Source organism: Rhea americana, unplaced genomic scaffold, assembly GCF_003343005.1.
Source record: "Rhea americana isolate MKP2758 unplaced genomic scaffold, rheAme1 scaffold_32, whole genome shotgun sequence".
In the NCBI taxonomy this organism is placed as follows: Eukaryota; Metazoa; Chordata; class Aves; order Rheiformes; family Rheidae; genus Rhea; species Rhea americana.
The window spans coordinates 3,250,039-3,265,676 of NW_028186446.1; the positions used below are offsets into that span (position 1 = coordinate 3,250,039).

The following is a 15,638-nucleotide window of genomic DNA, read 5'->3' on the forward strand; positions in this document are numbered from 1 at the left end:
AGAAGAAAAGAGATTAGCAAATGAAGAAAACCACAATATGGCAAAGCATATCAATTTTGTACATCCACATGAACATAATAGACTTCAAAACAACCTATACTTATATGTACATGATGATTATTAAACTTTTTGTATTATGCACACTTCTTTTACAATCAGCACRTTTACGTCTTTGGAAATCAAGGACATCTTCTGGAGCTCTCCYGGGGGGCCCAGAGTGCCTCAAAATTATTCAGAACAACATTCATAGTAAGCTGCMTTATTGTCTTTAGTTATTGAATCTTCCATTTCCCGTTGTTCACTGGCAAAAATAGAAACAGCAATATGCAAAATACTGTTGTTTGAAAAAATAATGGCCTTCRGATTCTTTGAAGTCTGAAAAACAGGTTATGTGGTTTGAATGAGTACACGGGGTTGTGTTCTCTCATAGATACTCCACCAGGCTGGCCGTGCAGTGACTTGCACCATCAGTGGGCAGCCAGCTCTTGTTCCCACCTTCTTGTTCGGTTGTCTCTCCCAAACCGGGAGAAAGCTTCGGTGATGTGCAGCAGCGAGGTGTGTGCCCCCGCAGCCCAAACGGCGCGGGCGCCCTCGCCGTGAGGCATTGCCTCCTGCACCTGGAGGGGGAATTCAGTCCCCTCTGCTAACACTGGGCTGCACCTTTCCCTCAGCGGCTCGTTCCTCAGAGGGACCTCTCTGGTTAGATGATGACTCATGTAGGTGGATACGTACAGCAGAACTCCTGATGACCAGTGAAGTTCAGCGTTTAACTCTCAGTGAAGGAAAAGCTAAGCCCAGCTGAACACTGTACTTAAAACTGGTTCCAAATCACTAAGGATGAAACTGTCTCCAGCTTTCAAGGTCTACACCAAAATATAATGCAGAAGCCATACCTAAACACAGAAGAGAGTTGTCCAACACTCGTTTAAGTCCACAGGTATTCGCCTGATAATTTTAATGCAATGTGCAGGTTTATAGTAGGATTTACTTTAGCAGTTTATGCTGTGGAATATTAAGTCTGTCCTACCACCCTTCTTGACAGAGCATAGCTGGTAGGATTACGGCCTCTATTTGTAATGTTTGAAATTTAAATTCAGCTCCAGCATTTAATTCAGATATACTTTTCTCTTTTTCTATTTGACAAGATCTGAATTTAAGACTATTCTAACTAATTTAGGTAACTTATGTGGTGCTAAGGAGAAAAAACATTATGAATGGAATCTCAGCAAGTAAAGGAAAGAGAGAAAAGGTTACATCTGTGAAAGAATTCCCATGTTAATTGAATTACAGCTTAAGAGATAAGTTTCCTGTTCCTTCCTTCTCTTATTCTCCTGCTGTATAGGTTGGTATTTTAACAATCCCCAGTTCAGGGCTGCTATCGAGCAGCTTCCCTCTCCTCTCACTGTGTTTCCCTGTTTGGGCTGGGGTTGAAGCATCAAATATAAGCGGATTAGCAGGAAAAACAGAGGGGGGTGGAAAATTTTCAGCTTCCTTCAAAGTGAAGGCTGTGATGCATACCTTGGCATTGCTGGCATTTGAAATATCCCATGTTTGTCTAAAATGAAGGCGAAGGAGTGGGAGATCTGTAGGAAAAGTCTTCCAGAGAGATGTAGGGAAGAGTGACATATGCATTGAAAGTTTTATGAACAAACTCCCTAGCAGTTACAGCTGTTCAAAACCTCTTTAGCACTGGCCTTTCTGCTTGCAAATTCTTAACATTAAGCTTTATGTGGGACATACATCTATTCCTTAAGTGATTTGCAGAACTTGTACAATGACAGTACTGTAACTTCTAACTGCAAATTAGCTTCTCCCTGGGCCTATTTCTGCTTCTGTAATCATACAGAGACTAATGAAGCTTTGAATGTGTGATAAAAGGTGCTTATTACTGACAAGACTGTACATTMATCATGTTTTCCTGATGACAGACTCACACAAGACAGTGTTACTTTAAGCTATCAGGGACTCTCAGCAGCACCCAGATTCTAAAAATAGATGTTTCTTGTGCTGTGACATTAGTTTCTTATTTCTTACTTGGGATTCTTTACTGCTATGGCTACAATTTTATTAGAGGCAAGCATTCATCTAGCATTCATCTCAGAATAGCTACTGAAGAAAATCATAATTTCCAAACAAATGTCACTGTTTATTTGGAGTGAAAGAATTGTGCCTTAATAATAAAGTTTCTGGGCAGAGTAATAGGGTAACAGTTTTTTTCTTTAAACAGATACTCTTAAGGAACTATCACTGTTAAATAAAAACTTTCTGAGATGTCTTCAGGATTTTTGTGAGGCAGCTTAAAGGACTGGTACGTTTCTATAATGATTGAGAATTTGTTATATGACTGCTAATTTACCTTCATTTACTTTATGCACCTGCTAATGGGATGGTAATATTTTGGGTATCCTTTGGAAATCATCAAGATTTTAATACTTTAGAGCAATCCTTTCTCGTCTTACAAAGCGCAAATATTTTTAAGATGGCACCAAGCTCTTTAAAAGGGGAAAAGGGAAGGATTCCTAGCCAGCAACTTCTTGTGAAAGTTGATATTTCAAAATATAGGGTTGAAGAAAACTACCTGAAGCAAAAAGTGCTAAAAGTTTCTAAATGTCATGTGTTAGTTCTTTCTTTCATATTTTCTCTGGGCTTCTGACACTATTATTACTGTTGTATCATCACTTCATATGTCAGGTAGCAGGAAGTGTGGAAATTATGTAGCCTGGGGAGCAGTTCCTTGTTGACCTCCTGCTGCAGCACATAGGATGGACTGCTGTTCCCACCATCAGACTCCACGTCATCCCTGGCAAAAGCTGATGTAGTTTGAATATAATGTGTCTTGTCGTCTAGTCATGCCCTCTCCCTTCATGGCTTGGGTTTCCACATTTCCACTTTTCTCCCCACTTTGTTCACAAGCAAAATTCAAATGATGAGTTTGCAATGGTCGCTGTTGAGCTAGGCAGACGTCTCTCCAGATTTTAATGCAACGAGTTCAGAGTCATCCATGTATCTTCCATTTAACTGTTCGTTGTTGGAATCATGATGGTATAAGTAAACAGGGACCTCTGTGATTGATGTTGCCGTGTAGGAGGTAGACCGCGTGGAACAGTGCTCTCGGCGCCTTTGACCCCACTGGGTTTTATACTGCGTCCATTGTCTTTTCAAAGCTCCTTGGACCTGTAAAAGAAATGCATAGTTAGGGTGAGGCATAATTGTAACTCCTAAAGTTGCACTTGAGCTAGTTCTGTTTGCTGCAGTGACACTGAGCTCGTGCTTTGGAAAGCCATTGGCTGCAAGTTCCAGGACTAATCCCATCAGGCTAGCTCCAGAAGCAGGAGTATGTAGTTATTCAGCTCTCAGCCCTAGGTCCGTTCCTATCGACCCTATAGCAACCAGATTTTCTGCAGTCGTTGATGCAGGCAAAGAGRGGGTATGGGCTAGCTGTTTCTATAGGAGGCAAATGTGAGCTAGATCGCTGTACAGGAATGCAGGATGCTGCTGCTGTGGAAGGGGGAGACGGAGGGAGGGATAGGGGTTAAAACTCAACTGATGCTGCAGCTGGATCCTCGCCCCTGGAATGGCTAATACATTATGAAYCTCTGTCATGAAGAATCTTAAGCTTGAGTAAAATTAGCCATGAATGGCAGAATATAAACACACTTTATGAGCTTGCCAGGACTACTTTTGTACAGAGAAAGAGTGGGAGGATTAGTACAGATGAACAGAGATCGTGTTCTGGTAATTTATGAACAGGGTTTGGTAGTTCTGTGTTGGCGAAAAGTTAGTGTTGGTCATAGCCCTCTGTGTAGCAGAGAATTTCAAACTTTGGACATGCATCTTTTGGAAAAAAAGTCTTTTATTCAATACGTATATTAAGCATAATGTTTTTTATGGAGCTAGGATATGATTTAAGCTATTGAGTTGTGCCAGGGAATAAGAGGAGTCCCTTCTCAGGTTGCACGTTCAGGCGTACTGGAACCTGCTAGCTCTTTCCCAAAGGAAGTGTTGAGACATGAGCAGGGGTGGGCAAACCCTGACTCGACTCCTTCTGTTCAGCCATACTAGCCAATAAAACACAAGAACAGGAGTAGTTTGCCATAATAATCTGCTATAAATTGCTTCCTCCAGAGGAAGGGAGAAGCAGGTGAGGTGCTGGGACTTGCAGGAGTGTCCTGGAGTTACAGTACACCTGCTGAGGTGGATGTTGTATGACATTTTTGCTCAGGGAGTTTGCTCAGCAGCCACTCTCTGAATTTTGTGCAGAAAGGTATCTTTGATTCACGCAGAATTYGAATGACTATAATATTTCCCACGTCTCCACAATTCCAATCGTTCYATTAATATGTATATAGTAAAATGCTATCTACTCACCACCCACAGCTGCCTTCAAGAAAGCTGTTTCATGTCACTTAAGGACAAGGCTACMGAAGGAATTGCTATAAATCTGAGATGCTTACTGAGTGTGCAGTGGGACTATGCAGCATGCCAAGAATAGATATTTCATTTGCTTAAGCTTTTTTATTTTCATGCCAAGGAGCAAGCCAAGGTATGAGGACTGATGCTATAAATCCTTACTCATGCAAGTGGTTGCACTRACTTCAATATGACTACTTTTTTTGAGTAAACAGTCATTTGCTGGGGTAGTCATTTAAAACTCACTGAAAACTATATCCACGCCCAATTTCCAATAGTAGCTGGTTTTTGCTATCATTTTCTCTAGACAATGTAGTTAGGGTTTTTTTCATCTAGAAAAATGTATTGCTATTCACCTTCTCATGGCAGATAAAGAAAAGAAACCAAATGGCTGAATGTAGGTTAATTAGATATCAAGCACAGGAAAAGCATATGCTTATGATGGAACTTTAATTACTGGCACTGTGAACAAAGCTTACTAAGCTAATGTTGAGATTCAAAGTTAAATGGCTGCATGTGGAGATGTTTCATGTCACACCATTGCCAAAATTTATTAGTGAGAAAGAATTATTGCATGAAAGAATKACACATTTATAGTACATTATAGGGAAGAATTATGCATAATGCAAATCCTGYATGGATTTTAGTCACTTAAAAAATGTTTTCTGACATGATAGTATTCCACATGAATACTGTAGCTTCATCACCCTAAAATCTATAGGAAGGAACTGGAATAAGCAATCTTCACAAGAATTAAGTTGGAGAATTTCCCCCAATATCATTCCGGGGCAACAGTTTCTGAAACCTGTTGGACCTGACAGAATGAGGGTAATGCAGGACCCTGATGTCTGCACATTGGCTCTGCTTGCCAGGARCCAGTGCTCTCACGCTGCAACAGTGGTCTATGAGCCTCTCTAACCATGAACACCTTTGGCCATTGCTGCTCCCTGAGGCTAGTACTGAGTGTGTCTGTATTTCACAGGAATTCATCATTTCAGATTAATATCAGTCTTTAGTAAAGGAGAAGATGTTCTTGTAGCTCTCCTCTTCCTCTCCCAGCCCACTCTTTCTCCATACCCTACGCAGACCATAAGGTCTCAGTGCATGCTTTGATTGCTCTCACACGGTGAGCGTGGCTACTGCAGAGGCGATGYGCACCCGAGGAGCTCTCTGCTCTCAGCTCAACTGCAGTTTGACAGGCTGTTGGGCAACCATGGGTCTGGGGATAACATGGGCAACTGAAGAGGGTGCAATGGGTTTCCGATAGAGCTGTGTAAAAGCTGCAGTGAAGAGCTCATGGCTCTGTTTTTCAGACAGCAGTGACATACACATGGTTTGGGAGAGAACAGGCATATCCTTTCCAACACAGCCCATGATTAGAAGTGCTGGTTGTCAGGTTTAAAAAGCTCCCTGGATTGTGAGAGCATGAAGTCAAAGCAGCTGTATTTTTATTCTCCACTGAACTGTTGGCTTTACAAGAACCTGACCACAAACGGGTAACGGACAATACAAGCTGCTGAGCCTGAGTAAAGCAATGCRTTAATCTATATTTCTCTGCTAACTCCAAGGATCTCAGATGATCACAATTCAGTGCCAACTAAAACTGTTCATGTGTGGGTTTTAAATGTGTAAGCAGCATTACTGAAAATCACAYGCACAACCATAATATATTAATAACGAAAGACACTAGTTGGGGCTGGGCAGTGCCTCCCATGCTGGTCTCTGTGATGGCAGATGGAAGAAAATAAAGCCTAAAGAAAGGAAGAGCCTAAGTTTGTTTGCTCTTCAAGACTTTAGAGTGTTTTCTGTTCTCTATTATACACTCACGCCTCTGGCACACAGGATATATAACTGTTTTTTTTTTTCCAAACAGACTTTCCATTTTATTGGCCAGCCTTCCAGCCTAGAAGTAATCTCAGGACTGGAAATATGGTCTGGAGAGCAGACTGTTGTAGAGACCCTATATCATCTGTGCAAGGCTATTTTTATTGGACAGAGAAACTACAGTGCTATTTGACACTGAAATTTTAAAAGAAAATGCATGAGACGATCTATCATTTAAAAAGTCCTAAAAAAGACATTGTTTATGTGTTTTTCTACATTAATACAGAGAGTATCTTACTCAGTATTTTGACATGTCTTTCTGTAGGTGGGTTTGTTGCGGTACTCAAGTGGGGTAGGTGAGGTAGCTTGCTGCAAACACCACTATAGAGCACTGTCAGGTGGCCCTGAGTTTAGCATTGTTTGTTCTGGATAACTTTCACGTGTTTCAGCCTTGAAGTTAAATATTCCAGCAGTAAAAAGTAAATCACTGAGTATGCAGCCTCCTATGTTATTAAAACTAATCTTGCCTCACACTGAATTTTCCCATGCTCTATGGCCCTGGCAGTGGATAGACACAGCAGCTAGCACAATTCYCTGCCATGACTGAAAACCAGAGTGTGGATTTGGTCTGCATCTATTCATACCACATTCAGCAAAAATGCTGGGGAAATGAGCTTAATTCTCTTGGTCAACCTAATTCAGACCAGTACATGATGGGACACAGCTCCTTTCTCTCCCTTCAGGAGTTCCTAACACCATCTTGGTGTCTGTCTGTTTCTACTTCTCTAAAGGTTTTATGCCTTATATAGCTGTCCCTTGTGTATCTGCAAGAAAAAATGACACTTTGAAGAAAGGGGTCATAATTCTTTCATTCTCTTTTCTGGCATGGTCCATCAAAGCTGCTCTAGTACATGAACTGCACAGCAAGTTATTATGCTTTTTATTTATTGGCAAAATGCTKATGCAAGTACCACCAGATTGTCTTGAGTCCTTATGGTAGAGGTGTCACCTTGGGTTTCCACCCACATTAATGGGAATTACTAAAAAAAGCTTCCCTTATCATCTGGTGAATATAATTTCTTGTAAGAAAATAATGAGAGGGTTTCTAAGCACCTCTGTCATTGGCTGTTGGACAATCTGCATGTCTGCAGCAGATACAACAATTTTGGAAGCTGGAGTAGTGGTGAAAAGCACCCATGTACCAACAAAAATCACACTTCACCTGACTGCAAAATCTGAAACCCCATAGCTGACAACATTCCTGATCGGTCATGTCATGAAGGATTTGTTAATTCTTCATGCAATCTGYAACTACCTGGGAGTAGCCAAGGTATCTGCCTGATTACTTATGGGAGCAATACAGTAGAGATCTGGAAGACACATTTCAACATCAAATTCATTTTTTTAATCGCATCTTGTGCCCTAACCTGTATAGGTAAGTGTCTATTGYTATAAATGCAGCGGGCCTCTGAGATGTCTCCTCAGTGATGCCGCATGGACAACTCAAGTATCAAAGGTAGACCTCCAGGTCAGAGTCTTTCACAGGGAGGAACTCTTTCTCCTCTGGGCTGCCAGATGTGTTAGAAAGGCTTTCAGAGGCGACTAGGTGCTGATGACTATTGCCATTATTCAGAGTTTCAGGCATCTTCAGTCTGTATATGGAGCCAGTTGCTACTACTGCAGATTCCTAACAGCAGCTCAATCTGATACAGAAATCCACAAAATGTAGAGTGCGTCTGGGATGGGACATCCGAGTGTTGTATGTGAATATGGTACATTTCCTTAAGACTTCCGTATTCTATATCAAATGCAATCTAATACTTAGTCAACAAAGAAAAGTTGTTTATTTTAGACTCAGTTTCGTTTCTGGAATATGGCTTTTGCTTTTCTGCCTAGAACACTATAGGCCGGTTAAGACAACAGGTAAACTCATTCATATCCTAGCACCTAATTTTCAGTTAATTGATACATGTGGTCGTGATGTTGGCATCATTATTGGATACTTTATAGATCATATTAATGGAATTGTAAAGGTAGATATGTTTTTCTGACACTATAGCACTGACAACAATACTTTAAAATTAGAACTATCTGCTGAACTTTACCTAAAAATCAAGCAGCCTTTAAGAAGTTTTGTTTTCTGTGCATTTTCTTGATGCTTTTTTTCACTTTTAGCATTGTTACAGCCTTTAGTCTAGGCACAGATCCATATGCTCTCATCACAGTTGGAGAATTACAGAAGAAYTGATCTTTTACCCTGAAGTTGTAAAATACTAAACAAGTATGTTTTGCAAAAATTAATCTACAATATTTTTGAAGTGATGCTGGGGGAATAAAGGGGAGAGAAGGCAATGTTTAGGACCAGGATTTTGGGGCAACACATTCTTTGGAGGCAAGCAATGACATGCAGGAACATTGCCTGTACATAGCTATGTAGCTATTTCTAGGGGGAGAGAATGTTTCAAAAATTTCCTGGCTGGTTTCTTCTTACTGTGTGCCAATTCTTCCATACTAGAGAGAATCAGAACCCTTTACTCTCCATATTTCATGGGTATGGAGGTTGGACTGTGCCAATAAGCGATGAGTAAGGTAGTAGCCTGCAGATCCTGGGGATGGAAATGTGGTGTGAATAAGTTGTACACCTCTGGAACCTTGTTTAATTGGAGATGTCTCTGGAACCAGAGAGTGAACTACAATAATGTGATATTTAAGGCTATCATTTCATTTCAGGTTCTGGTGTCATTAACTGCTTGTGGTTTGCCATTCTCTTTTATGTTTCCCGAGAAGCCATGCTGCGGAATTACAGTGGGAGGCATCTAATCCTTTGTAATATTGCATTTCTCTGTACTTTTACTCAGTGGGCAAGCCAGAAGGAAAGGTATAATGATGTGGTGGCAGAGTTTAATGCACTGTGTCCTCCCGAAAAATAGCAAACCRGTTGGTAGCACCTTATGAACAAAACTCACTTCAAGTCACTACAAAAAATCAGTGTGCTCACATCATTACTGGGAATTTGCTACTTACTGATAACACACAAGGATACATACAAGCACGAATATCTTTAGGGTGACACACTGAATGTTGGCATCACAAATCTTGCTCTAATAAAGGAAGATGTGAATCTAATTCATCTGCATTGGACTGAAAATTAGCTTTTTAAAGAGCTTTCTAGCTTTTTAAAGATATACAGTGTTTCTTTTCACTACACTTAAATACTCCTGATGTATTGAAAAACATTTTCCTGCTAACCATTCTTGGAAAATTGCTTGTTGTAGGAATTTAAATGGCTCTTGAAATGCTTTAACCAGCTATTTTTATTAAAACAAGAAAAAGTAGTGAAGTGGACCTAAAACAAGTTGTAGGAATATAAAAAATTGATCCAGTTGTAAGAGAATGGGAGACATCTCCACTCAAGGGTTTTTATTTCTCAATTACTACTTGAGAAACACTGACCTTAAAAAGGCCAGTGCTAATCCTCAAAGGAGTGAAAGTAATTGCACTCCTTCAGACTCCTCTGATCTGACAGCACTACCAGTGCTGGCCTCTCTTTCTGCTCTCCGATGCTCAACCCAGCGCACCAGTTCTCCAGGCAAACCCCTCTCAAAGAGCCCTACTGCTTCTTTCAGGATATTGCAGTCATTTCCTGTCATTCATCCAGCTATTCTGGGGCTAGGGGTAAAGTTAAATAGKAGGAAAAGGAGGTGAAGTAGATTGCTTTTCTCCTTTTACCTTGACCTCTATTTTAGATGAAATTGCGGAGGGCAGAGGTGAAAATTTCCTGACGGTACCTCACTTAGTGTGGTCTGCTTTGTCAGGATAACACTCCCCATTTACCCCTCAGAGAAATTCAGGTCAGGCTCTGTAGGGAGCTTTGAAAAATGCACAGTACTGCTTGCATATGTAGACCAAAAAAAAAAAAAAAAAAAAAAAAAAAAGACTTCGTGTTGTTTTAAGGTTTGTAGCTGGATTTGTAGCTGGACAGGCTTCTTTTCTGTATTAACAACAAGCTGACAGTTTATCAAGAGTCTGAAGTTCTGTTCATTTACTGTATTTCACATACTTACCTCACCATTGAAGAAGCAGAATATAGTTGCAACAAGCAAGCCCTAAGAGGAAGAAAAATAAAAGAGTTTTACAATGCATCATTGTTACTGGGCTGTTTGGCAGTTTAGACTTGAGAGATGCAGAATTAAAAACGTYAGTCCACTTCCTCCCCGTCCGAGCTACTACTTCTTGTTCACAGTTACACTATTGTATTGATTTCTCTCTTTTCACTGTATTTAACGTTTTCTTGCAGCTATACGGAGAACAACAGGTCAACATACCCACCACTCCCCAACAAGCGCGAGAGCCAGCACTGTGTCCCTGGGGCCCCTGCCCACATCACCGTAGGGCTCCCATTTCTCTGCCTCTGCAGGGGCAGCTCAACGGCCTGACAAGAGGTACAGCCCGGGCACAAAGTCCTTCTTCTCCCTTTGCTTCCTGGCAGGACTACAGTAATATACAACAGAAGATAAATTGAGAGGGGGAAAAAGGACATCTGAGCATGCTTTCTGCCTTCCTATGTGCCCAGGGATCATGCAGCCAGTCCACCTTGGTGGAAGAGACCTTTCATTTACAAATGTCAAAGTGTTCTCATTTTTGTTCTTCGAGTGTCACTTAAGCACTTGTTGCCCTCCCTTGGGTTGAACGAATCTGAGGACCTGCATTGAAATGACAAATGGCCAGAATAAAATTTGTTTTGCTTCTCTGGGAAATTTTTTTCATTGTCATTTGCACAAATTTGGGCCCGTTGCCTTCGAAATTAGAATGCTTTGTTTAGCAGTAAAATCACTGAGAGGTCCCCTGGAATAAGGTTGGAGGTAAGTTTTTTTTTATCTTGGCCTCTGCTATATATCAGTATGTCTGTATTTAGGGTCCCTACATCATGTTCTACAACAAAATCTTTTATCCAAAGAGCTCACGCCCATACACATAACCCAACTGAATGCTGGGAGAACACTAAGGACTGTAACCATGCAGCAGGTATGAGTGAACATTTTTTAAACTCTGATGAGGACTTATGGCAAATGGGAGTTGAATGAGGACGCGCTTGAAGGAGAACAATGAACAATCAATGTAGCATTTTCTGGTTTACAGATAACTGGCTATGGGATCGGCCAATCTGTTGTGGAAATGCAGAAGTGATGTTCAGGCAACTAGTGAACACTTAGGATGAGAGCAGGAGAACACATGCAGCAAATATTTGTCAGACTAAAATTGCATATAAACTGCTTGTTGTTTTTAATTAGAGTAAATACTAATCTGTATCTTGCCTGAATTTTAGCTCAGGTCTCAAGGCTTCAGGATGGTGATCTTGATTGAGAGTTGCCATCTCACTGGGCTTTGTCATACGCATGTTTCACTATACAAGGTGTAGCTCTGGCACTGCCAGATCCTTATTTGCCCCCATGACACCTTTACCATAACATCCAACATGCATTCAATCACAGTCCCAAAGTGCTGCTACAGGAACAATTGCTGCTATTTGTATATCTATTTCTATTTGTTATGCTTTACATGTAAAATTCTGCCAATAGCTCAGTACTATGTGTACCTTCAGCTGTAAAGCTAGAGAGCTACATCAGTAGCAGATATTAGCTTTGTCTTTTCTGAGCTAGAGGGCTGCTAACTTTACAAAATATCAAAACATATAARTGACTGAATGTGGATTACTTATTTCATGGTGGCCGACAGGTTAATTCTTACATTTCTTTTACATAAGTCTTYCTTTGTTCCTCCAGTTGTTGCTGTTTTTTTGCACAGGGTGCAATCCTTGTTGAGAATAGGATCTCTGGGTCAATTATATCTCTCTGCCACTGTGGAGTTGTTAAACTGACCTGTGATATATTGGCCACCAATAATAGCCGCCAATAGACTGTGGGATCGAAGGCAAAGATGAGGAATACATTTACTTTGAAATTAAGGCCCTCTGGAATTCTTTATTTTATTTCTGGAGCTTTGTGAAGACCAGATGAACATGGCTTTCTTCTGAATCATGCCTTAGGGACTGTCCAGAGTCTGCAGCTCTGAGAACTTCATGTACTTTATTGACCAGTTAGTGTGTTTTTCCCTGCATTTAAATGCCAGGATTGGTCCAAGCACATTCTTTTTTTGACAGCTATTTTATTTGATATTCACTCTCTTACAGGATGTGTGTCTTGAAGCAACTTTCCAATAATTTGCTTAGTTAACCCCCCCCTTTTTTTTAGATTTAAAAATTTAAGAACAATTTTTTTTAAAAAAGATTATCCAATGCAGATACTGCAAATTTAGATAAGTTTTGGATACCTCTCTGATAYCTCATTTGGGTTTATTCTATCTATCTAATGTCTCCATAAAATCAATAAAGATCATATGTATGCTTATGACTAAATACCTGTATGGCCTCGATCTCTGTCCTATACACTAGTTACATACTCTGCTGCCCTATAGGCTTCTGAGGGATGCTGTATTCATGGTTGATGGTGGATCATGACTGATGGTAGAAGCTGAGAACAGAGATAATTATACCATAATATTTTATAAAATATTTTATATTACATTATAAAATTGTATATATTATAAAAYATATTATAAAATATACATTAGAAAGTATTATGTGGCCATAATATAAAAAAAACAGTTTCTGATTCTCTGTGTGGGAGACTGGAGAAGGCATTGGTCCATTAAAAATACTTAAATATAGCCATGGTGAAAAATTACTCAGTGAAGCACAGCCATTCTCCACAGGAACTTTTCGGCAAAGAAAGCACTTTGAGAAAAACAATGCTGGGCTCCTGATCATCCTCTGAGGTAAATGATTGTGTAATAAAGCATTCGATCATGCTAGGTTAAAAAAGCAAAGCAAAGAACRTGTCTGTGCCATTTCTATTGCTGCTGAAATGGCGAGATTGTCCTGAGAGGTCTGCAGATGACAGTTCACCTGTTGCAAAATGATGGAAACGTCCCATCATGAAGAGTTCATGCTTTTGCTTCTTCTCCCTCTCTCTCTGCTGAAAGTTTCATTACTGCCATTTTGTACACTAATTTTTCTTAGAGAATGGCACTTTATAATATCTCACTTTCCGAAAACATTCTCCCCCAATTTTTATTGGCTCAAACTACTAGAAAGTTTTWAAATTATTAATAATTCAAAGAAAAAGAGAATAGGAAATGAAAGAAAGATTTTTGTTATAAAAAGCAGTCCTATGCCCTTAACTTTACACAGCTGGAAGAAAATTTCTGTCTGCTTTGGCATCAAGGAGGATATTCATTTCCCTTTAAATGAAGAAACACATTGAATGTAAAATGGATTGAAACATCTCAATATTTTGAGAGGTTATCTTTAATTAGGCTATTTTTTTTCTGCATAAAGCTGCACAAGAACTATCAGCTGGAGTTAAGTGTTAATGTTTAATGTAAAGCTTCGAGGTAGGGTAGATATATATATGTCTCAAACTCATGCCTAAAAAAGACATAATAACTTTTATACAAATCAGGATCTTGTGAGCTGGATCTTCCTGCTCAGCAGGGCAAGTGCTGTAGTCCTGAGGGTATTTCCYGGAGGCTGCTGAATGACATAGGATTAATCTTATTTGAGGAGAAAGAGAACTTTATCATGCTCCATTTAATAGAAAATGTATTTTACTTGCCAAGGATAACAAAGCCCATATGCTGAATAGCATTATTATGTCTTCTTATGGACAGACTTGCACATTTAAGACCCTAGTCAGCAAAGAACTGAGAACATGAATAATTTTAAATGCATGCACGCTGCTGTTGATTCAGGGGCTGCTTCTGCACTGCACCGAGCAGACCTCCATGGCTGTATCTTCYTTGGCATGGGAAGCTGTCCCACGCTGGGTGGTGTGATACTATCTCCAAACCCAAACGCATTGTGCTGGAGAGCGAAGTCCACGAGAGGGGAGAGCTGGTGGAATGAGCTTGGGAGCGGGAGTCAGGGGCTCCTCGGAGAGCATGGGGCTGGGGAGGGCTACATGTAGGACTGATGCATTTGTCATCGGGCTATGGCATTTCCCTAATCTTTCTTTCTTGTGAGGCCTCTGTTATCACTGAAGATCAGAGATAGGGAAGGGGGATCTAGATGTGCTTGCTGGCGGCAGGCCTCCCCGACAGCTCTTTTCTCTCCGCCTGCCTGGGCTCCTCCAAAGTAGAYGTGGGTGTCAGGCCAGGGGGACATGCAGCGTCTGCCCTGCAGGCCCAAGGCCTCGCAAGGGGGCTGCTGCGCTCTGCTCTGGGGTGCAAGGTGCAGGCAAGCCCTCTGGGGGCATGGGGAACGAGCCACATCGGTGCTGCCCTCTCATCATGGAGACCCAGCAGGTCTTGATATTGTTATATTCTTCTTATACACAAGAAACAGAGCTGCTGCTGCTCCATTCCTTCACAGGAGGCAACTTATTTGTACCATTTTGTCTTTGCAAGGGAGCACAGTAGGACATTTCAGGCTTTTAAGTGAATCCAATGGAGATGTTGTCGTGGGAGAGGTGTGCAAGGAGCCGGTGCATCCCATGCTGTAATGTTTTACACCTTGAACAAAAGTGCATCTTTCATAAGCTTTCTGCATCATCTAATGGTCTTTTGAAAGTCAGGTCCTCTAGAGAAAATCTGCAAATCACTTATTGTTCTGTAATGCAAATGTTTGCTTTATGGTGCCCACTTTAGGCACTCTTTCTGTTTAATTAGCTAGCTGTGTGTTCATCAATCCATCAAAAGCATCTCACTCTGTGCATAAGTTATTCCACTTAAGGACTGAAGTACCTTTTTTTTGCCTGATGTAATCTTCATTTCAACACAGCCTGAGACTGAAGAACTCATCCCAGTGACGGTGAGGGGAGTTATAAACCTTTCTATGGATTACACCACAGGCTGCTGGGTAGGGTGAAAAAGTATATGCTTTCATATTAGGAGCTCAAAAGCCAATCTTCAATTTTTATAACTTACTTATTATAGATCCACTCTACGGATCTGTTAAGAGGAATCAGGTCTATGTGGAATAAACACCACAATCCGAYGGAAGTGAGGCATTTGCGAATTGCTCATATAGCCATATTTGAAAAAAAAAACCCTTCTGCTTAAAATGGTGAGCACTGAGAGTAATATTGCAAAGAGGGCAGAACAATTCAAAAGCAGAATCGACTTTAGCAGAGGAAGCCTAGCAGGTAACATCTCATTGCATTTTTTTTTTTTTCAGCTGGGAACATCACTTTCTAAAGGAAATACTATTACACAGATTCATCCGGGAACAAATTCTCTCTAATTCATTGTCTTCAATCATCTGATCATTACAATAGACTGCAGTGCTGCTTTGCACCTTTCCCTTGCGCATGGAAGAGGTAGCTAATATGTCAGATCACTGTGATCAC

General features: G+C 40.7%; 1 protein-coding gene across 1 annotated transcript in view; it reads right to left on the minus strand.

The window, feature by feature from the left end:
* Positions 1-2,759: 2,759 nt before the first annotated feature.
* CALCR (calcitonin receptor) overlaps positions 2,760-15,638 on the minus strand; it is a 164,959-nt gene continuing 152,080 nt past the window's right edge. The window contains exons 12-13 of the mRNA XM_085310511.1: positions 10,299-10,340; positions 2,760-3,174 (exon numbers count right to left, since the gene is read on the minus strand). Coding sequence (XP_085166637.1) covers positions 2,953-3,174; positions 10,299-10,340 — 264 coding nt within the window. The 3' untranslated portion in view covers positions 2,760-2,952. The remainder of the gene's footprint in view (positions 3,175-10,298; positions 10,341-15,638) is intronic.